This window comes from Bos taurus, chromosome 26 (assembly GCF_002263795.3).
Source record: "Bos taurus isolate L1 Dominette 01449 registration number 42190680 breed Hereford chromosome 26, ARS-UCD2.0, whole genome shotgun sequence".
In the NCBI taxonomy this organism is placed as follows: Eukaryota; Metazoa; Chordata; class Mammalia; order Artiodactyla; family Bovidae; genus Bos; species Bos taurus.
Genome location: NC_037353.1, coordinates 27,631,710 through 27,659,018, shown reverse-complemented (window position 1 = coordinate 27,659,018; position 27,309 = coordinate 27,631,710). Strand labels below are relative to the sequence as shown.

Sequence of the window (27,309 nt, the reverse complement as noted above, 5' to 3'; positions counted from 1 at the left end):
CCCTGAGCACCCTGTATCCTGCATTCTCCCAAATCATCCCACCCTCTCCCTCTCCCACAGAGTCCAAAAGACTGTTCTATACATCTGTGTCTCTTTTGCTGTCTCGCATACAGGGTTATCGTTACCATCTTTCTAAATTCCATATGTATGCGTTAGTATACTGTATTGGTATTTTTCTTCCTGGCTTTCTTCACTCTGTATAATCGGCTCCACTTTCATCCACCTCATTAGAACTGCTTCAAATGTATTCTTTTTAATGGCTGAGTAATACTCCATTGTGTATATGTACCACAGCTTTCTTATCCATTCATCTGCTGATGGACATCTAGGTTGCTTCCATGTCCTGGCTATTACAAACAGTGCTGCGATGAACATTGGGGTACACATGTCTCTTTCAATTCTGGTTTCCTCAGTGTGTATGCCCAGCAGTGGGATTGCTGGATCATAAGGCAGTTCTATTTCCAGTTTTTTAAGGAATTTCCACACTATTCTCCATAGTGGCTGTACTAGTTTGCATTCCCACCAACAGTGTAAGAGGGTTCCCTTTTCTCCACACCCTCTCCAGCATTTATTGCTTGTAGACTTTTGGATCACAGCCATTCTGACTGGCGTGAAATGGTACCTCATTGTGGTTTTGATTTGCATTTCTCTGATAATGAGTGATGTTGAGCATCTTTTCATGTGTTTGTTAGCCATCTATATGTCTTCTTGGGAGAAATGTCTGTTTAGTTCTTTGGCCTAATTTTTGATTGGGTCGTTTATTTTTCTGGAATTGAGCTGCAGGAGTTGCTTGTATATTTTTGAGATTAGTTGTTTGTCAGTTGCTTCATTTGCTATTATTTTCTCCCATTCTGAAGGCTGTCTTTTCACCTTGCTTATAGTTTCCTTTGTTGTGCAGAAGCTTTTAATTTTAATTAGGTCCCATTTGTTTATTTTTGCTTTTATTTCCAATATTCAGAGAAGAGGGAAGATTTTAAAGCAGCTGATCCTGTCAACAGTGAAAATTTTTAAATCAAAGTAAACAGTTGGTACATTTTCTGATTTTTTTTTTCTCCTTACTTCTTCTTTTTTTTTTTTTTTTGACAATAGAAAAGAGCAACAAAAATTAATATGCCTAACAGTTACACTTTTACCCAGTGGGTTAGCAATTTATTCTATAATTTGTCTTTATTCGGTTTTTATATTTACAAAACACAGATGAAAAAAGCTGACTGTAAAGGCTGCCTTGTAGCTTTTATTCACATTGGCAACAGGTGATTCAAACACTTCATTAAGTAGCTGAGCTTCTCTGAGTCAGGAAAGTAGAATGAACAGGGTAGGAAGTAGTTACAGCTCTTCAGCCTTGTTGCCTATTTCTTCTTGGAAATGGTGGGAAGATAAAATAGCATGGAAACCACAGGACCAGGTCGATTAAATGCAAGAGAACCTGAAGTGTAATCTTGGACTGCATAGGGGGCAGGATTTGTGATTGTTTTCTCATTTTTATTTTTTCTTTCTGGTCAACAGTTCTTGTTGTGGAGTATATAGCTGCAGGCTTTTAGTCTAACACCCCTGGGTTCTAACTCTACCAGTTCTTGGTGATTTGTCTTTGGTTTTTGCATGTTAAAACTTTTTCAGCCTCAGGTTACCCACAGGTAAAGTGGAGTCAATAATAACAACCCTCCTCAGAAATGTGTTTTGGGGATCAAATAATACGACCGATATAGGATGCTTAGCATTGTGCTAACTTCGTAGTAAATATTCAACAAATGCTAACTGCGGTTGCACCTGTCAGCATTGCTATTATTGTGAGTATTTGTATCATCTGCAGAGTGTTTGGACACTTCAGTCACCGCTCTGAATGGCAGCTGGTCAAAGTGGACTACAAGTCCATTTTCGATAGGCGTTGTGCCGAGGAGGACTACAGACCCTGGCAGCTGCACAGCCAGGTAGGGGGACGAGTGTCCTGGGTGGGAGGCATGGAGAGTACTGGGGGAAGATGGTCATTCAAATGTAGGAATCAGGGTTCTCTGGGCAAAAACGTCCATCTGGTGGTTTCTTATGTGTCCTGGGTGCCATGGCAGTGAACAAACTCAACATTTATTGCTGTTGTGAAGTAATTTATGTTTTTATTGTGCTAGGGTGTAATGAGATAAAATTCAAATGCACTTGGCTTAGACTTACAACTCAAAACAAAACAGCAACTCAGCACAGAGATCCAAACATAATTTATCTGAGCATGTCATCTGGTTGCAGGGTGTGGGGGCAAGGGTGAGGAAAGGCTCTTCAGTTTTATCTAGCAATGCAAACAGAGACATAAAACAGCAAAATTGGGCTGGGTGAGGAGTGCCAGTAAAGTTCTTCCTCCCCACCACTGTGATTCCCTGGGATTAGATACTGCTTTATGCCTCCTTCCAAGCTTCTTTTGTTATAAGGTTGTGGAATTAGTAGGAAAATTTCCTTCATCCTGGCCCCTCTGCTACTCTGCTCATATTGTTGATAGAATGCTTGGATAAAACATCTCTCTTTTGATTTCCCAAGAACTCATTCTGCCAGCCTCTCAAAGGACATAGCTGGGGCCCTTGCTTGCAAAGCCATCACTATATTGAGAAAGCAACACAACATATACTCCAAACCTAGACTGAGTTGTATATTTATGTGTCGATGTGTAGTGCAGCTGGTTAAAGTGAGCTTGCTCAAGACAGACAGTGTAGAGTAGCTTAGACAAAAGTCTCTCTGGTCGTTTGGACACACACACAGAGCTGGGTTTGACAATGGGAGCTACATCAGCTAGAATCACCCACTTTTCTTGGAGGCTCAATAATGAAAGGATTGCTCATTCACATAGCTGATATTTTCCCCTTTGGAGTGCATGGACATTGTAATATTCAAAGCGTTCATTTATTTTGTGGAGAAACACTGAATGTAGTGCTATTGGTTATCTTGTGCTGCTGCTGCTGCTAAGTCGCTTCAATTGTGTCCTACTCTGTGCGACCCCATAGAAGGCAACCTACCAGGCTCCCCCATCCCTGGGATTCTCCAGGCAAGAACACTGGAGTGGGTTGCCATTTCCTTCTCCAATGGTTATCTTGTAGAGGGATGTAAAATCAGTTCAGTAAAATTGTGTGGGCAGAGGCATAATAAACCGAGGCAAAATGGACCTTTATGTTTCTTAGCAATATTCTTCTTTCATATGCACATAAATGATCATGTGCCAATCTTTTATTACAGAAGAAGTCAACTTAATTACCATAGGTTTGTTGGTAATACACTGTTACAAGCTGAGTCTTAATTACCTGTGTGTCCCTCATACCCTTCTACTCAACACCTTGCCAAGTGAGGATTTGCTGAAAACAGAGTTCAGGACATTTTGACACTCTCTCGGTGCTTCTTAGGATTAACTTTGTCGTCATGTTCTGTAATAGGACTCTAGACGTTGAAAAGAAAATGCTATTAGCACAAAGCAGACTGCCCACGTCCAGATCACCCTAAGATTTGAGACCATCTCCCTGGACTGTCCTAGTGTGGAGTAGGGAAGGTCATGCCTATGGGTCAACAGTGTGAGATTCTTGTCTCCTTACAGGGGGAAGCATGCATCATGGGAGCGAAGAGGATATATAAGAAGAGAAAATCCGAGCGGAAATGCATGCAGGGAAAATATGCAGGCGCCATGGAGTCTGAGCCCTGCGTCTGCACAGAGGCTGATTTTGACTGGTGAGCTCGTGCTGTTAGCCCATGTAGTCACTGCATATTTCAAACCCATGTGGGCCTTAAACGAAAGTTTACATTTGAATAGTTACATGCATAGATCCAAGTGATAAACCTCATGTTTGTGTGAATTACCACGTGGGGACATCATGGCTTACTGGTTATGTGTGTGTGTATATACAGAAAAAAAAAACAGGGATTTCTTTAGGCTTAAGGAGGACTCAGGAGATAGCTAGTAATTATCTTCACACATTTGACAGGTCTCAGGACAAAAAGAGAAGCCAGATCCACCCTGAGTCTCTTTTGACTGCAACACTTAAACAATAAGTGGATGTTTCAGGGAGCAAATGTATGTGTGTTCAAGATAAAAATCTCTCTAGAATCTAGGGTTGCTGGTAGTGAAATTATGGTCATTTAGGGCAGTGCATTTTCTATACCTGGAGGTTTTCAATTAGTGGCTAGCTGACAATTGCTTATGAAAGCCATGGAATATTTTTCTGAATTCAGTGCAAGGATGGAGTCACTGGCATTGCCATCTATGGCTCTATGAACCTAGCAGTAGGAGATCCTTCTCCTTTTACCAGTATTAACCTAGTTTAAACTGGAAAAAGAGTGCAACATTTAGATGTTAAATATTCTCAGAGTGCCACAACATGTTTTTGGAGCTTTACTTAAGCAGAAAACTAGCTTGTGGGGCCAATGATGTGCTTGCTTTGTGCTAGTTTTGACTGTCAGATGAGGTTGAAGGATGATTGAAGCTGAATAGGTGGTAACCAACCCTCTTGATCACGTCCATCCCATTTTCGGTCTCGTTTTTTTCCTCCTCCTTTTTAAAATGTATTTATGTGTTTTTGGTTTAGAGAAAGCAATTGCTAAATGTGTATGCCAGTGTTAATGATTGAACTTAACCAGCATAAGAAACAAAGACATTTACTTAAAAGTATTAGCTGGGTAGCAATCATCAGTCACATGTCTGATCATCAGAATATCAGTGATTGGGCTGAGATACTGTGTACATGCACATAACATTACTTAGAAAAAAGAAGCATCTCTCATGGTAGACCTCTAGGAGCATTCTCTGAATAAATAGTACTGGCCAGTCCTGCCACATTGGCTGCCAGTACTCAGACCTATAACCCAAGGCTATTCCTGTCTTGTTGGTAGAGAAGGCAAGCCAAGAGGCAGTTCTGTCTCTCTCTGGGCTCTGATGGAGGCAGACAGAGCTTCAGTTACACTGGGACTCACAGGGAATTCTGCAGGGGCCTCCCCAGCCCTGACTTTCCTTTTAGTCAGCACAACACTGTTACAATGACAAAAATATTTCATCTCTGTCCTGCCTTTCAGGATTGACATCCTGAACTACATTCACAGGGAGAACTTGTGTGGAATGTTTGTCATTCATCACGTGCCTCTTTCGGAACCCTGGCTGCTTCTTTATTCACTGTATTCAAGGAGGATCCACACGGGGAGTTAACTTTTTATCTTAGAGCTTTGACTTTGGCCTTCCCAAACAGTGATTTTTTGGCAAAGGTGGTTGTCCCTGAATGTTCTCTCTCAGTTTGGCTCTCCCCCGGACATCCCTCTGCTAGATGGCCTTGCCTGTTACTGTAATTTCCTGAAATGAACACAGGGCGTCCTGTAGGCAGAGTCCCGAAGTCCTTCTACCCATGCTGTGTTGCACCAGAATCAAACCCAGCTGGTGTGGGCAGAATTCTGAGAACCAACTGCCTGGTGCCAGGCCCCTGAGCAAGCCTAGTTCTTCTTTCCCAACCTTTGTGTGCCAGCATCTCGCCTCCATCACACAGGTGGGCCAGTTCATACCTGTGCTTGCCATCGCTGCCTGCAATTGTCTGTGCGTGAGGAGGTGTGATGTGCTGCCATTCTCTGTGCCCAGCTTTATCTTTCAGAAGCCAAGAGAGTTGACTCAAAGGTTCCGGGAGGCAAGAATTCAAGGAGGCTGAGAGAAAACTCTTTGTTTTCAAACTAGAGAAAACTTAAAGCAATCGGTGGCATTAACTGAATAGGACAGAGTTTTCCTTTGGGGAAAATGCTCGCAACACTCCCGAAGTACATTGCCTTTCCTGCTGTGACTTTGAAGCAGATGGCTTGTGCCCAGAGAGACCTGGCTCAGCTCTCCTTGGTAGATCCAGATGTCTTGGAAGAGCACCCCAAAGACAGCACTAGTAGTGAGGATTATGCTACGTGTGGATGCCTTAGGTTTTTCAATGCAGTTGACACGGGGGACTGGGCTTCCACCATTCTAGCTTTCTCAGGGCCCAAGCACAATCACTATTGTGTCTCCCCCTGATGAGAACAATATCTATGCTCCTGAAAGGTGTATAATGGGAATTACTGGGCACTGAGCTTTCATCTCTATACATGTGTCTCTGTGGCTTCCAAGTTAGCATTTCTCAAAATGGATTCTGTAGAATGTTTTCTTGGGTAATTGATAGAAAGAAAGATTCCGTTTTTGAAAAGGCATTGATTTAGTGAATGACTGTTTTCTTTTTACTAATTGACCAGGGTAGAAGTTGGCTGTGGACTGACTTAAATTGTTCTCAGTAACGTTGCCACCTACTGAAAGGTTTCTCTCATTTTTTTCCCCAACAGTGACTATGGTTACGAACGACACAGCAATGGTCAGTGCCTGCCAGCCTTTTGGTTCAATCCATCCTCTCTGTCGAAGGACTGCAGCTTGGGGCAGAGTTACCTCAATAGTACTGGGTGAGTGCCTGAAGCGTTGGCCTCAGGAGGTCATCTGCTGCTGCTTTTCAGCATGAGATGAACTTATAGAATCACTTCTGACCAAAGACCAGGTCTGTTTCATTATAGCACCAGTCTATTCGCTTTTGTTCATTTTAATCAGCACAAATTTGCATTAATAGTGCAAATTCCATCTGAGAATAAGATTCCAGTTGCAAATAAAGAAACAAAACAAGTTACTTGGATGAAGATAGCAATGATGATAATATACAGATTGCTTCATTTTTGGATCCTTATTTCACAACTATTTAATTACATGACACTACCTTTTACCTTGCAGCATCCCTGTGTGGAAGGTCAAATAAATATTTCCCATGTGCATTTCCTGCTCTATAGATGTGGAAACTAGAGGCAGAAAAGAAGCTCATTGGCTTTTCAAGAGTATGGTGGTGTTAGCAGGAATGTGTTCCATTTTCTCTCTATCCAGTCTTGACACATTGAAGACATGCATTCTGATCTTTATAAATCTGGAATCAGATTTGAAAATTTTGTGTTGAATGATACGTGCTGTGGGGTTTATCCAATATTATTTAAGAAATACCATAAAAAGGAAAACCATGTGGTGACTTTCCCAAAATTGTAACTGGTATTTATAGACTCAGGAAACTACTGTGTGGAACTTATTTGGAATCTAATTCAAGCAATCTATCAAAGGACATTTTTGAGCCATTTGGGAAACCAGAACTATGTTCTGGTATTCATCAGGATTTTCCAAAGATATGCTTTTCTATCGCCAATTGGAGATATATATGTATATATAAAGAGATTTGTTAAAAGGACTGGGAGCACCCAGCTGTGGAGGTGGGCAAGTTCAAATCCTGATATCTATAGGGGGAGTTGGCAAGCTGGAGACCCAGGAAGTTAGACGGTTTGTTTCTAGGCACAGTCTGAGCACTGATGGTGAACCAGGGAAGCTAATAATATAGTTCCTGTCTGAAGACCAGCAAGGCCAAAACTGATGTTTCCATCTAAGTGTGAAGGCAAGAAGGAAGCCATTGTTCAGTTTGAAGACAGTCAGGAAGGAAAGGGCTGAAAGGAGAGGGAGAGGGAGGGAGGGGAAGCAGGCACTTACCAGTAGGCAGCACTCCTTGACAGCTGCCCTTCTCATTTCTCATGAGAGCTGCCATCCAGAGGAGAGGACATTCATGTTCTTCTTTAGGTACTTTTGTATTTTAAATGTTTACTTTTTTTAATTTAAAAAATATCACCAAAATAACATACTACTCTTAGAATAGTATATACTACTTGGTGGATATTACCTGAGAGCATCTCACCCTAAGGGATTTTTGTTGAGTTATCACATCTGCTGGTTTCATCTATTCCATTCAAACTTTTTTTCAGAAGGAGAGAAAGAAAACATAGACATGCACATCAAATGTTCTTATCTATGATTGAATAAATAAATAAGCTATGATTTATTTGCACTGTAACACAAAATTTGAGAAAAATGCAAGTAACATTTTTACAGCAAATGGTCAGTGAGATCTTGAGCATCTAGTACCATGTGAAAAATTGAAAAAGGCTGCTGAAATCACTCAACTTAATGGTGAAGAAATGCCAGAGAAAGAAGTTGTATCACCTGCATGTACGAACATGTTTAGACATTGTAAAGAGCACTGGGAGCCCCTGAAGCTGATTTCAGAATTGATTTTTTTTTTTTTTCACAGAGTTAGTCAAGGGAGTTATGCTATTCTCTCTTTGGTATTAATGAGAAGAGGCTGAAGTACAGAGGGGTCTAAATTTTACCAAATGCTACTGAAACCACTGTAATAAGGCAGAAAAAGAAGGTCTATGAACCCTTACTTTTCACTTTATTAAGAATGTATATATATTTTCATTTTATAATTATATACATGTATCAATGGCACCCCACTCCAGTACTCTTGCCTGGAAAATCCCATGGACGGAGGAGCCTGGTGGGCTGCAATCCATGGGGTCGCTAAGAGTCGGACACGACTGAGCGACTTCACTTTCACTTTTTATTTTCATGCATTGGAGAAGGAAATGGCAACCCACTCCAGTGTTCTTGCCTGGAGAATCCCGGGGACAGGGGAGCCTGGTGGGCTGCCATCTATGGGGTCGCACAGAGTCGGACACGACTGAAGCGACTTAGCAGCAGCACATGTATCAATATTTACATGCATATTTAGACACACATATTTTTAGCTACTCCTAAACAGATTTCACCATTCCTTTGGTGAACTCAGTATGTGAAACCCAAATAAATCCTAACACATATAAAATAAAACATCAGAGATGAGTAATTTATATATTCTATTCAATGGAAGTTTTCATCTATGCTCTAAAAGATAAAAATTTCAATTATAAATGGTTCAGCAGTAGGTTTGTTGTTGTTTAGTTACTCAGTCATGTCTGACTCTTTGTGACCCCATGGACTGCAGCCCACCAGGCTTCCCTATCTTTCACCATCTCCTAGAGTTTGCTCAAACTCTTGTCCATTGAGTTGGTGATGCCATCCAACCATCTCATCCTCTGTCATCCCCTTCTCCTCCTGCCTTCAATCTTTCCCAGCATCAGGGTCTTTTCCAATGAGTCAGTTCTTTGCATCAGGTGGTCAAAGTATTGGAACTTCAGCTTCAGCATCGGTCCTTCCAATGAATATTCAGGATTGATTTCCTTTAGGATTGACTGATTTGATCTCCTTGTAGTCCAAGGGGCTCTCCAAGAGTCTTCTTCAACACCATAGTTCAAAAGCATCAATTCTTCAGCACTTAGCTTTCTTTATGGTCCAACTCTCACATCATACATGACTACTTGAAAAACCATAGCTTTGACTCAGCAGTAGGTATCCAGATATATAAATGCTTGTCAATGCAATTATGTTTATTAATCACAGCATCACTTCCTAGTGCTCCCCCTCCACTCCCAGAGGGTTATTCCTGTCAGTGTCTATTACCTGAGAGCATCTCACCCTAAGGGAATTTTGTTATTACATCTGCTGGCTTCATCCATTCCATTCAAACATATTGCAGAAAATCATCAGCATTAGTGAGCTAGTTTGTGTAAAGGGGACATATAAATACCAGCCATCAGCAAGTAGGACAAAGGCCCTGCTCTTGAAAGTAGGGGGCTCACAGGTGGAAGAGTAACCACCCTCATAGCACCCTGTGGCCTAAGGTTGGGAGGAAGGGTATCAATCATAACCTCACTGATTGACATATAGTCTATACGTTTGCATCAGGAATAGGAAGACCCTTAGCTGAGACAGGCTCCTGAACTCATCCTCAAAGAAGACTCCGTACCATCAAATTTCCATTTTCAGGGTCTGTAGCCAACTCAAGAGTGAGTAAGAGGTAATATGTAAATGAAATTGAAAAAGAACTTTTTGCCTTTCTTTTTTTTTAACTTTATTTTGTATTGGGGTATAGCTGATTAACAATGTTGTGATAATTTCAGGTGAACCATGAAAGGACTTAGCCATATATATGTGTGTGTGTGTGTGTGTGTGTGTGTGTGTGTGTGTGTGTATCCAGTCTCCCCCGAACTCCCTCCCATCCAGGCTGCCACATAACATTGAGCAGAGTTCCCTGTGCTATACAGTCGGTCCTTGTTGGTTATCCATTTTAAATACAGCGGTATGAACATGCTATGCTATGCTATGCTAAGTCACTTCAGTTGTGTCTGACTCTGTGCGACCCCAGAGAGGGCAGCCCACCAGGCTCCCCCGTGCCTAGGATTCTCCAGGCAAAAACACTGGAGTGGGTTGCCATTTCCTCCTCCAGTGCATGAAAGTGAAAAGTGAAAGTGAAGTCGCTCAGTCGTGTCCGACTCTTCGCAACCCCGTGGACTGCAGCCTACCAGGCTCCTCCGTCCATGGGATTTTCCAGGCAAGAGTACTGGAGTGGGGTGCCATTGCCTTCTCCGAATATGAACATGTTCATCCCCAATTCCCTAACTGACCCTCTGCCCCTCCTTCCCCCCTACACAGCAACCGTAAATTCCTTCTCTAAGTCTGTGAGTCTCTGTCGTGTAATTAATTTCCTTTGTATCATTTCTTTTTAGGGTCCACGTATAAGGGATGTCGTATGCTATTTCTCCTCCTCTGCCCTACTTCACTAAGTGTGAAAATCTCTAGGTCTGTCCATGTTGCTGCAAATCTTTCTGACTGCCTTAATGCCACTCCAGCCCCTGATCCCAGATGCCACCTGGCTATATGTTGATTTGGTGGCATTTCATAAGTACAGATTCTCAATAAGGTGGTAGCCACTACCGTGCTGCAATCAAACATTTAGCTTTTCACTTAGAGATATTTAATTACAAAAAAGTATGTACGTATGTTTTCTGTGTTTAAAAAGCAAATTTAGGTTATCATCCCAATCCTGGCCCCCTTTCCTACACGATATGATCTGTTTGATATGCATGTTTCTAAACAGTTTCTTTTGCATTTGTCAGGGAATAATTAAGTGAAAAGATACACAAAATTAATTTGGTTGCTTTTATATGCAGTTTCCTACTAGACGTATTATTCTTTTATGTGCCTTTTTCATTCAAAAACGCATCTTAGACATCTTTTGATGTCGGAGTTTATGAGGCTTCTTTCCATCTAATTTCTTTTTACCCCTTAGGATTCAGGCACCAGGAGTTATGTAGTAATCCCTTTCATGGACGTTTTGATCATTTCCTATTTTCTGCCGCTATAAACAATGCTACAGTTAGCTTTCTTATACTTTAATACTTGTTATTAAAATCCTGCAACAATAATTTGAGTCTCTTTTGGCAGCTGAAGGTCTTTCTGCTAGCTGCTAAAGCAAATTCCACCCAGTCAGCTGATTCCTTCTTAGACCTGAGTATCTAGGCATTGCCAAATATCTCCCCCATAGGAGTGGAAACACCAGCTTCCTGCCCACACGCTGCCTGTAAATCCCATACGTGAGATATTCAGTTATATTAACTTCCGTCCTTCTTTAAAATACAAATACCAGTGATTCTGTAAGGGAACACTAGGAGGAAGGGTAAGCAGGATTCCTAAATTAAGAAGGTGTGAGGACATGAGTTTGGGTAAACTCCGGGAGTTGGTGATGGACAGGGAGGCCTGGTGTGCTGCAGTCTATGGGGTCACAAAGAGTTGGACACGACTGAACAACTGAACTGATTTGAGGCAGGTTACTACAGGCAAAGGAACAAGAGATGAGCCAGATGAAAGGGCCAGGCTGCTAGTTTTTCAGGGACAAGCTGTGATGTCAGATTAGTAGCCAGGCATTGGGGGAGATATTGGACAAAGCCTCAGGTCTCTAGGATTAAAGAGCCATAGTGCCCCTAAGTCTCTCCAGTGCCCATTTTAACCCGTCCACGGGCATCTCTGGTTGTCAGCACAGAATATGTAGTATTAACTTCAGGCTGAGATGAAGTGCCGAGGAGTCACAGGGCAGGGCTGGCTTGAGAGTTCTTGCCTCCGATAGATTTCACTTGTCATGTGCCTGACTTGCTTCACCCAGTCCTCACAACAGGGCACACGCTGCAGCCATGTAATCAGACTTGGGTTGAACTGGTCTGCAAAACAGCCATCCCTTGTCAATAAAGCTTAACAAGCAGATCTGCCAGTAGCATCTTTCTGCAAGTGTACTTGAAGGAATCCAGGCAAACTTCCCTTTTATTTTTGTTAAGCCCTCACTTTATAAACGGTTATGGCGGCTCTCACAGTCAGCTTATTATGCTGTGTAGATAGCCCTGTTCTCAGGTTCACTCCCTTCACCATGATGGAAACATCCTGGCATCAGTTGTTATTATGCCCAATAGAAATGCTCTTTTGAGGAGATGCCAAAATTGTTATCAGTTTCCGTGTATAGAAATGAATGGGTGTGCAGTTTCCTTTCAGCTCTTGGAAAGATCTCAGAAAGACTTAGAATAAGAGCTGAAATGGGTGTAAAGTATCCCTCCAGTGGCTGTAGCTACCAGTCCTTAGCTCTTAGCCCAGTGATGTAAGGTGTCCAGTGTCCACACCACGACACAGCGTGTGAGCACAGTTCTGCCACATTGTCCCTGCCGCTTTTCACCTGTTCCTTCATGCCTCCCACAAGCCACTCCATGGAAAGCCAGGAGGCTGGTACTAGGCCTTCAGTCTACTGTGGATAGAGAGTGAACTCTAAGGCAGGAGGTGTTGCTTGGTAAAGAACAGAGTTATTTTAGAATGAAACAATCTCTACCTTCATCTTTAGCAAGTCACTTCCTTTCTGAGCCTTAGTTTCCTAAACTATGAAATTTGACTATTTGCTGTTGGGGGCTGATTAAATGTGATGCTTTCTATGAAGCAGGCAGCACAGTACCTAGTGATAGTAGTCACTTTTCAAAATTGTAAAACATCACCAACAGTTGTCATCTAAGGGCTCCTCTACAGTGAAGGTAAAAAGAGGGGGGAAATTTCCTTTTATTGTGTATCTATAGTCCAGACATTTGATACATAATAGTCATGACAGTCCTGAGATCTAGGACACATTTAATATCAGGACCTGTTTTGTCTTCTGTAAAACTGAAATAATACCTTGCATAGGCTCATAAACTCACAGAATTAGAAGCACTGTACTCCAAAATGCATATCTGCCTCCAAGATGACCCAAGGCAGATAAGGCATTTACCTGATTAATAAATGAGTTCCTTTTGTTTAAATAAAATGAAATCAGTATTCATCTGTGTGTCATCTGGCATTTAGTGCTGAAATAACTCCAAATTCATTTTCTCTTTGTTACTCCATTGATAACTATAAATATCTCAGTTTGCAAATACAAAAGCCCAAGCCTATATAGTTATACTATACATACTATATGGACATGAGTTCGAGTGAACTCTGGGAGTTGGTGATGGACAGGGAGGCCTGGCGTGCTGCGGTTCATGGGGTCGCAACTGAGCGACTGAACTGAACTGAACTGATATAGTCTATGTACTACACATTTATACTATGTTCTTGGGCACGAACTTGGCAAACTCTGGGAGAACGTGAGGGACAAGGAGGCCTGGCTTGCTGCAGTCCATGGGGTCACAAAGAGTTGGACACAACTTAGCAAGTGAACAATAACAATACTGCTAAGTTGCTTCAGTCGTGTGCGACTCTGTGCGACCCCAGAGATGGCAGCCCACCAGGCTCCCCCGTCCCTGGGATTCTCCAAGCAAGAACACTGTAGTGGGCTGCCATTTCCTTCTCCAATGAGGAAAGTGAAAAGTGAAAGTGAAGTCGCTCAGTCGTGTCTGACCCTCAGCGACCCCATGGACTGCAGCCTTCCAGGCTCCTCTATCCATGGGATTTTCCAGGCAGGAGTACTGGAGCGGGGTGCCATTGCCTTCTCCGGAACAATAACAATAGCTATTTCAAATCCTAAAAGATGATGCTGTGAAAGTGCTGCACTCAATATGCCAGCAAATTTGGAAAACTCAGCAGTGGACACAGGACTGGAAAAGGTCAGTTTTCATTCCAATTCCAAATAAAGGCAATGCCAAAGAATGTTCAAACTACCTCACAATTGCACTCATCTCACACTCTAGTAAAGTAATGCTCAAAATTCTCCAAGCCAGGCTTTAGCAATACATGAACCGTGAACTTCCAGATGTTCAAGCTGGTTTTAGAAAAGGCAGAGGAACTAGAGATCAAATTGCCAACATCTGCTGGATCATCAAAAAAGCAAGAGAGTTCCAGAAAAACATCTATTTCTGCTTTATTGACTATGCTAAGCCTTTGACTGTGTGGATCACAATAAACTGTGGAAAATTCTGAAAGAGATGGGAATACCAGACCACTGGGCCTGCCTCCTGAGAAACTTGTGTGCAGGTCAGGAAGCAACAGTTAGAACTGGACATGGAACAACAGACTGGTTCCAAATAGGAAAAAGAGTATATCAAGGCTATATATTGTCACCCTGCTTATTTAACTTATATGTAGATTACATCATGAGAAACACTGGGCTGGAAGAAGCACAAGCTGGAATCCAGATTGCTGGGAATATATCAATAACCTCAGATATGCAGATAACACCACCCTTATGGCAGAAAGTGAAGAAGAACTAAAGAGCCTCTTGATGAAAGTGAAAGAGGAGAGTGAAAAAGTTGGCTTAAAGCTCAACATTCAGAAAATGAAGATCATGGCATCTGGGCCCATCACTTCATGGCAAATAGATGGGGAAACAGGGGCAGACTTTATTTTGGGGGGCTCCAAAATCACTGCAGATGGTGATTGCAGCCATGAAATTAAGACACTTACTCCTTGGAAGGAAAGTTGTGACCATCCTAGCTGCTGCTGCTAAGTTGCTTCAGTCATGTCCAACTCTGTGTGACCCCATAGATGGCAGCCCACCAGGCTCCCCCATCCCTGGGATTCTCCAGGCAAGAACGCTGGAGTGGGTTGCCATTTCTTTCTCCGATGCATGAAAGTGAAAAGTGAAAGTGAAGTCTCTCAGTTGTGTCCGACTCTTAACGACCCCATGGACTGCAGCCTACCAGGCTCTTCCATCCATGGGATTTTCCAGGCAAGAGTACTGGAGTTGGGTGCTGTTGCCTTCTCCGGACCAACCTAGACAGCATATTAAAAAGCAGAGATATTACTTTGCCAACAAAGGTTCGTCTAGTCAAGGCTATTGTTTATCCAGTCATCATGTATGGATGTGAGAGTTGGACTATAAAGAAAGCTGAGTGCCAAAGAATTGATGATTTTGAACTGTGGTGTTGGAGAAGACTCTTGAGAGTCCCTTGGACTGCAAGGAGATCCAACCAGTCCATCCTAAAGGAGATCAGTCCTCATGTTCATTGGAAGGACTGATGTTGAAGCTGAAATTCCAATACTTTGGCCACCTGATGCGAAGAGCTAACTCATTGGAAAAGACCCTGATGCTGGGAAAGATTGAGGGCAGGAGGAGAAGGGAACAACAAAGGATGAGATGGTTGGATGGCATCACCAACTCAATGGACATGAGTTTGGGTAATCTCCGGGAGTTGGTGATGGACAGGGAGGTCTGGTGTGCTGCCGTTCATGGGGTCACAAGGAGTCGAACATGACTGAGAGATTGGACTTAACTGATACTTATATATGGTTAAATCTTGTTTACACTGTTTCAGATCCAGGGAACTTGATATGAGTTCAGTTGCCAAATTAACTAGAGCATTGCTTGTTTCATGCCAACCATGAAAGATTCTGTAAATATAAAATAAAGTGGGCATTGGGCTGGTATATTGTAAGAAACAAAGATAATCTTATCAAGGAACAGATTTCTTTTTGCTTCTAAGCTAGAGATATCTCTAGATGTGTTTTTAAAAAAGTAAGTACAGAAATTTTTGTCTGTGAAGTTTCTTTAAAGGAGCCGTTAATCTCTTCTGGAATAATGTAAGTGTACAGTGATGGTTCTTGTTCCTCAGTGTTAGTTTCTCAATATTCAATGGGAATATTTAATCAAGAATTAAAAAAAAGATTTAAATAGCATTAATTCTGTATTTATATAAGAGTAGTGGGTCCAGGAAAAAAAATATATATATACACATAAATTATAGCAAAACAGTTATCTCCATACTCTCACATACATTTAGAATGTTTTAAAAATGCTTTCTATAAACATAATCCTCTCTACATGAGCTATGAAAACACTTAGAGCCTGGCTATCCTGCCATCACCCTGGGGTTGCTATTTCTAGGGCCTTTGGGGGCTGTGTTCTTTTCCCAAGTGATCTCGTTTCTGATCCTGGTAGGGTTCTTGATGTTCAGTCTGATTTATTCAGCAACATATGTCAGTGTACATCACAGAGAATAATTGGTCCTAAAAGTGGTCCATGTGTTTCAAGTCCACAGAAAGGAAATCACTTGCAGTGTTTGCAGACCCAAAACTGCAGGGGCCTGTGTAGCTGTTTTTTTTCTTTTTGGAAAGCACCCATTCAGTTCCACAGCAGACGGTCTAGACTTCTCAGCTGCTACAGAATTGATCCTTCAGAATATGTTTCTTAGATACACGTTCCCACATGTTTACAGGATGGCATTAGGGTTGGAAATGAAGAAGGTGAACGGAGATCAGGTTTCTCACACCACTGTCCTTGCCCAGTGGCATTGGGAATAAAAATCCTCATCCAGGTGGTATGGCATCATGGCAAGAGAGCTCCAAACCCAGTCCAGAGCCCCTGACCACTGCTTGCCCGCTGTGTGACCCTGGGAAGCCCTCTAAACTCTTCTCTCTCTCTCTTTTTTTTTTCCTTATGTGCAAAACAGAGGGATTGTGTTGATCTTTGACCCCTTCAGGTTCTGACATGTCCATAAGCTATCTGAAGTGCCCAGTGTTAGCATTCCTTGGACTGCAGATGTTTAAAAGTAGGGAAATTTTCCTTTTATGAATTTGTTATGTAACTAGTTGACTGTAGTGGATTCCATGAGCCATCCTCCTGATGCTGTCATTTAGTTTAACTCGGCCTTATGTCCCACTTCAGCATGCTGCCATTCAGAATGATGTTGCATTCTGTTTAGTGTTCACGTTAAATGACTTGTGCTTCCATCCTACTTAGTGGAAGACAAGTGTTCTTCCCCTCACCTATCTTCTGCCCAGTGACATTCCCCTAAGCCCAAGGTCTGCTTCCTCTGTTTAAGGGGAAAGTTCTGAGAGCTATTGCCTTGAGAAGAGAAACTTGGAGAACCTGCTTAAACCGCCAGGGAACGCTGTTATTTCTGAATGTTGGGGGTATGACTGCTACATAGTACTATTGCTGAAATATGAGCACACTGAGTCTAGAAAGACCTACTTGAAGTATTAGCCACGCGCTGTACCCAGAACCAACTCCCTTCTCTGTCTCCAGGGCTTGCCCCATTTCTCATTTCAAGTCACGTGTTATTGTAAGCGGAAAGTTTTTCCTTCAAAACAAGGACGCATAGTATAATCCAAGAAAATAAACAAATATATTCTTTCCACTGTGCTCACACATGAGGGACACCAGAGCTCAGTGACAGTAAGTCCTACCTTGGCTATAAGAAAACCTAGAGTTCCACCTCTTTCTTGGTCATAACATGTAATAACTACTGTGAAAAAAGAGAAGAGATAATGTAATAAGAAAACATAATGTCTGCACTGATTTTTAATGAATGAATAGAAGCTTGACAGAGTAAAGATCATCCCAGGGAGGATGAACAACACAAACGGAAGAAGGCAAGTAGCCTTTAGCCTGGCCTGAGCTTAGGAGGCATGCAGGGCAGTGAAAAGAGCTAAAGCTTAAAAAAATGCATGGACTACAGATCATGAAACTATCTTTTAAACCCAAACCCTATTCTTTATGACTAAACCATGGGCAGTTTGAACAATATTAAGGAAGGAATTGATGTGATCCAGTTTGATCTGAAGATAATCTTGGCAGTAAGAGCATGGCTTCTACTTTCAGGAAACTTGTAAAAGGCTGTGCTTAGTTGCTCAGTCCTGTCTGACTCTTTGCATCCCCATGGACTGTAGCCCACCAGACTCCTCTGTCCATGGGATTCTTCAGGCAAGAATACTGGAGTGAATTGCCATGCCCTCCTCCAGGGGATCTTTTCAACTGAGGAATCAAACCAGAGTCTCCTGCATGGCAGGTGGATTTTTTACCAGCTGTAAGAGCAAGCCGGTATTTAAAACTTTAAGTAAGTAAGTTAAGTAAGGGAAGTCACTCAGTTGTGTCCAACTTGTGTCCAACCCCATGGACTGTAGGCTGCCAGGCTCCTCCATCCATAGGATTCTCCAGGCAGGAACACTTGGAGTGGGTTGCCATTTCCTTCTCCAGGGAAACTTCCCGATCCAGTGATCAAATCTGGGTCTCCCACTTTGCAGGCAGACTCTTTACCATCTGAGCCACCAGGGAATTAGTATTTAAAACTTTAAATGCAATTTTTTACTACCTTATGATGTTTAATATTTATTAAGGTCTTGCAATGTGGCATATTTTTTCTATGTCCTTTTGAATGCATTATATCATTTAATACTCCCAAGAACATTAGGAACTGTTTCTGTAATTATACCTACTTTATAGGCAGAGAACCCAAACGTTAAAGTCTGAGTAAATTGCCCAAGTTTCTATAATGTGTAATAGCCTGCATTTAAACTCAGGCAGTTTGGTTCCAGAACACTAGTTTTAACCACCAGGGCAGTGATCTTTAATCCTGGCTGCACACTAGAATCACCAGGGGAAATTAAAAACAAAAACACACTGATGCCCAGGATTCTCATTTAAACTGATTTCTGTGGGCAGAGTCTTAACATCACAGAGACAGTGGTGACTGACTAAGCCAGACTATATTGTCACCTTAACATACACAGAATAGTCACAAACATATAGCAAACATTTGCACTGCAAGCATCTGTACCAAAATTGTAAGTTAAAAAAAAAACCAACAACTGCTAAACAGCCAAATCACAGGATATGAAGACTTTTGATGCTTTTTCCAATTTTACTCTCACAAAGAAAAGCTACGACCTTCATCTTTTTAAAGACTGACAGGCAGCGCAGAAGCAAAATCAAAGAGGATAGAGTAAAATGGAAAGGGTGACAGAGGAGTATCAAGAAAAGAAGGAAGAGAATAGCTGAAATTGGGGTTGTTGAAGTAATAAGACACCATCTACTGATGAGCAGTCGGTAATATCAAAGGCATATTTGTGGAATGTTTCCTTTCAGTAATTGTGCAAAGACTCCCTTGCCAATGCAAAGCCCTTTTCTTCTTGGCAGATTGAAGAATGTTTTACCAACTAAATGCATCCCAGTAATATTCAGAGCTTAGGTCCAACATAATCATAAGTTGCCTTGTTATTGCGGAGGTAAGCAGCCCCATTTAATAGCATATAAAATGTATTATTCATTTATGTGACTCAGACCCAGGGACAGCTGCTGGGATGAAAATAGAACCATTCTGTAATGCACAAAGCAGGTGTGTGCTTACTTGAGTAAATGAACTCTGTATTTCTGCTCAATTTTCTTATAAATATCAGAGACTGGTCTGATAGGGCTAATGTGAAGCCATTTTCTTCCAGGAAATAAAATGGTCTCAGAATGGTTTTTAATGAGCATTGAAAAAATTACCAACGGTCTTTTCTGTGGCAGAATCCCAGGGGAATGGATTCATGCTTTGTGTTTAAGCAGAACTCCTGTTGCTTCAGGCTTCAGGAAAGCCCAGGGTGGTGATTGGTCAGAACAGCGACACACGAAAGAAACGTTCTCTAGCTGATGATGCCACGTGGTAGTGAGCCCATGCCTCCAGGGGTCCTCGCCAAGATAGTCACAGGTGTGCTTGGACGCTAAGTGATTAAAGTTATAACCTGCCTTTAATATGCATTGTGCCTGACTTCTGAAACACGCAGGGAGTTTGTGATGCAGTTTAACTCACTGGGATGCCATAATTACTGTATGACATTGCTGGTCATTTCTCTGCTACCATTGCTGGTACCAGAATGTCACCATTTTCCAGTGTGTGCATCTTTTTTTTTTTTTTTCCCCCAGCTTCCCTTATTTTCTTTCAAATCAGCATACAGTCATAAGCACCTACATGGACTTTTCAAAATATTTAATATCAGATAGGATGATTTGAAGATGTTCAGACATGGCAGTGACCAGTCAGAATGAGTAAGGCTCTCTCAGTACAGGAGCAGGATTTAGGAAGCTCCTTGGTGTATTAGGTGTTAACCCATTCACTTCCGGATTGCCAGGAAAAGCAAGGACTCCAAGGATAGGGGTTAACATAGCTGGGTTGGTGGGTGTGGTGCCTGCAGGGTTTGGGGCCAGTGATGATAGCCAGTTTCTAGACAGATATTTCAACATTTAAACTCTATACAGTCATCCCAGTATGGACCTAGTGATTATCAGCCTTGCATGTCTGCGGCACAAGTATGCCTTCAGTGACAAGCTTAAAGTTCACAGTCACACGAAGGAAGAAAGTCATATAAGGCATTACTGATTCCTATCAAGTAAATCATAAGGATTCCTGTAAGAGATGACACATATCTCACCTATTTTAAAGAGGTAGTACAGTACAGTGGTAACAAATACATGTATCCTAGATCCAAATTGTCTAGATGCTGGCTGTGTGATCTTGAGAAAACTAGTTAAGTTCTATGAATCTTAATTTCTTCATCTATTTATTGGGAGTAATGATACCTTCTTTATTAGGGATAGTTTGAAAGCAAATCATGTTAAGAACTTAGCAGAGTGTCTAGAACATATTAGTGAAAGGGTTAGTCGCTCAGCTGTGTCCAGCTCTTTGCAATCCTTGGACTGTAGCCCACCAGGTTCCTCTGTCCATGGAATTCTCCAGGCAAGAATACTGGAGTGGGTAGCCATTCCCTTATCCAGGGGATCTTCCCAACCCAGGGAATGAACCTGGGTCTCCTGCATTACAGGCAGATTCTTTACTATCTGACCACCAGGAAAGCCCTGAACATATTAGTACTCTCTAAATTTGAACTTATGATTTTACTTTCACAATCAGGAAAAGAGAGGAGATAAGCTGCCACTTAAAGTGTGGATAAGTTTTAGGCAGCTGATTAGGCAAAAAGGTGGACATGGAAGCAGAAAGAACAAAAGAAAAGAAGCACTTTCAAGAGGATTGAAAAGAGAAGTTTGGCTAAAGCAGAATGAGCTGGTTGGGGAGAAAGAGTCCAGAAAAGTAGAACCAAGTTAGTTTATGGAGGCCTTCAGGCCCAAGTTAGAGGATTTGTGATTTATCTTAAGGAAATGGGAATTTGTGAAGCTTGTGAACAGGGAGGATAGATAATAATGTTAAGTAAAAATAACTGATAACATTTCATAATCACTTGCTAACTGTCAGGGTGGTTTTAAGTGTTCTGTGTACAGTAATCCATTTCATCCTTATGGTTACCCTATGAGGTGAGTTTAATATTAATATTTGGCCTTACAGTCATAGTGTTCAAAGTGCTTTCCCAGATGGTATTTAATTTTATTTTCTCAATCATGCTTTTAGGTAGTCAGTCTTGAGACTTAAGGACAGAGAAAGGACTTTGGCTAGATTTGAAGTAGTTGGTAAGCAATAGCCTGCACACTGCCAGATTTTGTAAATAAAGTTTTATTAGAACCCAGATTCATTTGTTCTTTTATGCATTCTCTATGTCCACTTTAATGTTACAACCCAAGAGTTGGATACTTACGACTAAAGCTATATAACCTGCAAAGCTAAAACATTTATTCCCTGGCACTTTATGTGAAAAGCTTGTCAACTTATGGTCTAGAAGAATGGAAAGACCTTGGACTTTTGATTGCTTGCATTTTGAAATCTACCAGTACCTTCCCCAGGTAGATTGGAGAAACCAAATATATGAATACATAATGTGGCTGCTGTGGACTCCACACACACAAAAAAACGATGATGACTGCATAACATTGGACCTCAAAAGTCTTAAAGAAAACCCATAGATTGTAATATACTATAAATCTGATAAATTGTATAGGACAAATTGGTAGCATAATTCTTTTTTTTTTTTTCCTATTAAGGCTAAAACAAGAAAAAAGCAAAATAGAGGGAGGATTTACTCAATCTATAGTCTAAATAGTGAAATTTCAATAGTTTAGGCATTATATCCCATAAAATATTGAGTAGAAACTCTCAAGTTTAGCCACCTTTCTGTACTGTACCATGAGTGCAACAGCCTGTACAGTATCTAATATTGAGACATATAATGCATAATAATCTTTCTTTGAATTGTACCTTCCTTTCTAATATATACATGTGTATATTACAATATATATAGTACTTATTCTGACCTTTAATTATATAGCCTTTGAAATATTTTCTGGATTATCCATGTATAGATGGTAAAAAAAAAATCCACCTGCAATGCAGGAGATCTGGGTTCAATCCCTGGGTTGGGAAGATCCCCTGCAGGAGGGCATGGCAACCCACTCCAGTATTTTTTCCTGGAGAATCCCCATGAACAGAGGAGCCAGGTGGCCTATAGCCCATGGGGTTACAAAAAGTTGGACATGACTGAGCAGCTAAGTACACATCTTTTCACCTGGATTATAAACCTATTGAGGGTAAGGAAAGAGCACGTCTTCTCCTGCTATGCATTTCCCACAACTCCAAAGTGAAATTGTATATCTGTCGACTAAGATAATAAAAGCATAAATTAAAATGTTAATAATGATGCAATATGTTCCTATGATGATTTGCCTCTCCGTTGGGTGCTTACTACACACAAACTGTAACCTTCCTGACACCATGAAAGGTAGTTATGGCTAACCCTCAGGGCTGAGCAGAAGGTTTGAAAAGTTGGGAGTGATCCAAATTATCGTGGGCTGAATTACAATGTGAGCTTTTCCCCATTTAGGTATAGAAAGGTGGTTTCCAATAACTGCACCGATGGAGTGAGAGAACAGTACACAGCCAAGCCGCAGAAGTGCCCAGGGAAGGCCCCACGGGGGCTGCGGATCGTCACTGCTGATGGAAAGCTGACGGCGGAGCAAGGGCACAACGTTACTCTTATGGTGCAGCTGGAAGAGGTAGGACCGGGCCCCGCCTCCCCTCTACCTTCTAGAGCCAGTGACTTCTCCCAAGAAATCATGATTTGGTTCACATGTCTTTTTGTCTTTGTTTACATAGATATATTTTTTTAATTTTAAATTTTATTTAAAATCTGTATTCCCCTTTTAGTTCCTTGGTATTTGTTATTAAGTTTGCCTTCTCTGACACAGTTCTTCAAGTACTTTCATTTCACTGCAAGTTGTTCTTCATCCTTTTTTTTTTTTAATTTTACTTAATTTAACTTTACAATATTGTATTGGTTTTGCCATATATCAAAATGAATCCGCCACAGGTATACGTGTGTTCCCCATCCTGAACCCTCCTCCTTCCTCCCTCCCCATACCATCCCTCTGGGTCGTCCCAGTGCACCAGCCCTAAGCATCCAGTATCATGCATCGAACCTGGACTGTTCTTCATTCTTACTGAACCTGTAACTTAGGGATTCTGTCTGGATTTAATCTTCTATTATTGGCACTTTTAGCAAAATGTTTTCTTAGAATACATTAATAGTATTCCTAGAACAGCTTAACACATATACATACTGAACTAACCTAAAAGCTGCTAATGCTGTCTTCCTCCTTTATCTGAAGTCATGGCTTTTCTTTCTAAAGACAACATTAACCAGTCATACATATAGCATCAAGACCAATCTAAACTAATCAAATATAATTTCCTTGACATCTGAGAGGTTTATTGTTTTAATATTAATAGTGCCTCAGGAATATTATTATAAACATCAATTATTGTTTGCCACACTATAGTTATCTGAAGTTTCTGAGTAATTAGATGGTAGAATAAGATGACATTTATATTACATATTTTAGAATGTTTACGGCACATTTGTCATCTTGTAAATGAGGCAGCTGGCCTCTAAAGGATAAACACCTTCATTAAATGATCTTAATTACTAAACCAGGCTGTCCTACCCTCAACCATGTTTTATATGTACCTAAAATATGGCCAACACCACTTTCAGCCATGTGAATGCAAAGGAATCTGAAAAGTTCACAATGACATCAGGATAAAGATATACAACATTTTCTTCTCCCCTTGTCTTCTGATAGTTCAGTGACTCTCCATCTCTAACATAGATAAAAATTACCTGGTGAGCATGTTAAAACAGTTTTCTGGGCTGCATCTTCAAAGATTCTCATACAGAAGGTTGAGGTAAGACCCAGGAATATCCTTTTCTAACAGGGTCATAGGTTATGCATTATGCTTCAAGAAAAAAGAAAGAAAGAAACAAGGGCAACATCAAGAGGCCCAGACCAGTCCAAGAGGTTCCTTGAAGGGGAAAAGATGTAGTTTGGATTACATTGTCAGGTTTGCTCAAAATACTTAGTATTTTAATTTCCATAGAAAAAGCTGTGATCTAATGAGTTGGAATTCCTGGCTCAAGTGATGCTGTTGCCTTCAGTTCAAGGACCTCTTAGACAAGCACTGCTCTAACCTAATACTCTTTTCTCCTGTCTCCTTAGTAAGTGCCTTTTAACCATACCCAGTTTTCTAAACACTAAGGTTCCCCAGTGTTCTTCAGTTGGAACTAGAAAGAGATGGGCCAATTTAGGCTAGTTGGAATTACTTGCATTTCACAGAAATAAATCTTGGGGGAGCTTCTGCCTGAGGCTATGACAGACTAGCTTGCTGCAAAGCAAATAAATATGTATTATTTAGAGCAAGAGTTAGAATGGGAAAGAGAGACACACACAGAGAAGGAGGAAGAGGACTTAGGAAATTTCAATTCTTTTCTTGAGAGAGAGGAAACTCATTGTGATGAGTTGTGCTGTATTTAATGTTGTATTTCCCCTCAAGAACTTTGCCAGTTCATCTGTCACACTGTTTAAGAGGTCAGATTTCAGATTCCTAGTAGAAGGTCAGACCAAAAGTGTTGGCTAAACATCTGTTGGTAGACTCGAGGTTGGGAAGATAAAGATTGGACTTCAGAGTTACCAAGTCAGCTGGGACTGATGATGTCAAATCCCAGAGAGGAGAGAAGCATAGAGAATTTATACAGTATTCTCTGTTCTTTGTTTCCTTGGGGGATTCCATGATGGCTTTGTTTCCTTGGGGGATTCCATGGTGGCTTAATTGGTACAGAATCTGCCTGCAAGGCGGGAGATCCAGGTTCAATCCCTGGGTTGGGAAGATCCCCTGGAGGAGGGCATGGCAACCCACTCCAGTATTCTTGCCTGGAGAATTCCATGGAGCCTGGCAGACTACAATCCATGTGGTTGCAAAGAGTTGGACACAACTGAGCCACTGACACTTTTCACGTTCACTTTTGTTTCCTTGAGTTATTTGACAATATCTGAGGGATGCAGATAAAACAGCAAGTAATCACTTAGGATGTGAAGTCAAACATAGTTTTTAGAAGTATTACATTTTGAGGAGATAGAAAAAAATTGAATTTAGAGACTATCAAGGGGAAAGCCCTGGTGAATGATTCAAGACTAGGTCCTGTAGACTGCTCTATGATAGGAGTAAGGACAGAATGGAATTAGACCAGACTCTCTACACCCTGAAATCCCACCTGAAATTATTTCAGTCTAATCATTATTAGAATGATTCCCCCATTTTAAATGTCAGAAACTGTAACAAATCCTCTTTAGAGGAAAATAACATATACCAGCAGCCTTACTACTTTTTTTTTTCATGTAAAATTTAGGGTATTTAAATAACTACAGATATATCAAGAATCAGGACCAAGAACAGGAAAAAAAAAACAACAGAAAAAAGAGTATATTTCCTGATATATGATTAATATGTTTATGAATATGGGACAAGATATAAAATTTAATCCCACAGCAGTCATCAGTAGGTGGCGGTAATCAAATGGAAGTCATAGAACTACAGGTATAGGTACTGATATTAGGAACTTAGAGGGGTTTGTAGTAGACGGAACCCAGGTGAGTGAAGGATCAGTTTATTAGAAGCAATGACAGTAGGGAATATAACATTTGGAACATAAGAGGAAAAGAGTAGAAAATAGGGAAAAGAATAATGAGACCAAAGGACATGGCGGAAAGAGTGAACACAGTCATCCTGAAGGGGAGGAACTAGTAAGAAGCCAGAATTATTTTTGGAGAGATAATGTCAGAGAATTTTCCAAAAACTGACAAAAGATATCAGCATATCAACACAGAGATTCAAGAGAATCTGAAGACTCAAAGCAGGGTATTTTAGATATTGTATTCAAACTACTGACATCATCTAAAAACAAGAGGAAATTTTAAAGCAGCGCAGACAAAAATGGAATGACATGTTTGAAGTGCTGAGGAAAAAATAGTGAAGCTAAAGCAAAAACATTTTTCAGACAAGCAAAAATGAGAATGAGTCATATAAGCTGATTTCTGTGAAAAGAATCACTAAAGGTAATTGTCCAGGCATAAAGAAAATGACCCCAGGCAAAAGCACAGAAATAATGGAAAGAGTGAAGAATAAGAAAGATGGTGGATATGCCTGTGAACTGAAGTTAATAGCAATTTTGTAGACCAATCATGTTAATCCGTTGTGGGACTTAAAATACATGCGGAATTAAAATACATGACAACAATAATATAGTATGTGAAAAGAATTAAATGGAATTAAAGAGGTTTAAGCTCCATGAAATGTCTGTGAAGAAGTATTGATAAAAGTACTCTTTTATATTAGAACCAGCATATTCAGAATGTGTGCTTTAATATCTGCTGCTGCTGCTGCTAAGTTGCTTCAGTCGTGTCCGACTCTGTGTGACCCCATAGACGGCAGCCCACCAGGCTCCCCCGTCCCTGGGATTCTCCAGGCAAGAACACTGGAGTGGGTTGCCATTTCTTTCTCCAATGCAGGAAAGTGAAAAGTGAAAGTGAAGTCGCTCAGTCGTGTCCGACTTTTAGCGATCCCATGGACTGCAGCCTTCCAGGCTCCTCCGTCCATGGGATTTTCCAGGCAAGAGTAATAGAGTGGGGTGCCATTGCCTTCTCCGGCTTTAATATCTAGTCACAAGTAAAAAACGGTAAGGTAATGCTGAGCTATCAAACTACAGATAGGAGAACTGGATGAATATTAAGTGTCTCATTAATCAAAATAAAGTAGAAAAGAGAGAAGAGGAGACATACTATCATTGAGACAAATTGAATAGATTTGAAAATGGCATATGCAAACACAGATATTTCAGTAGTTATATAAAATAAATAATTAATTATTTTTGTGGCTTGCTTAAGAAATGTGTCTAGCCCAAGATTGTGAAGATATCATACCACACATTTTTTTTCTTTAGCTTTCATATTTAAGCCTAAGATCTATTTTGAACAGAATTGTTTCAGGCAAGGGCCAAAATTTATATATATTTTCCATAAATATAGCCAGTTGACCCAGTACCATTGAAAGATAAATATTTTCACACTGAATTTCTATATGCTC

At 40.9% G+C, this 27,309-nt stretch overlaps 1 protein-coding gene across 5 annotated transcripts in view; it reads left to right on the top strand.

Moving 5' to 3' along the window:
* The window catches only part of SORCS1 (sortilin related VPS10 domain containing receptor 1), a 576,630-nt gene that overhangs the window by 470,826 nt on the left and 78,495 nt on the right, over positions 1 to 27,309 (top strand). For all 5 annotated transcript variants that reach the window (XM_059881921.1, XM_024985735.2, NM_001191207.2 and 2 more), the window contains 4 exon segments: positions 1,811 to 1,928; positions 3,563 to 3,693; positions 6,298 to 6,411; positions 22,718 to 22,889. In XM_059881921.1, the coding sequence (XP_059737904.1) occupies positions 1,811 to 1,928; positions 3,563 to 3,693; positions 6,298 to 6,411; positions 22,718 to 22,889 (535 nt within the window).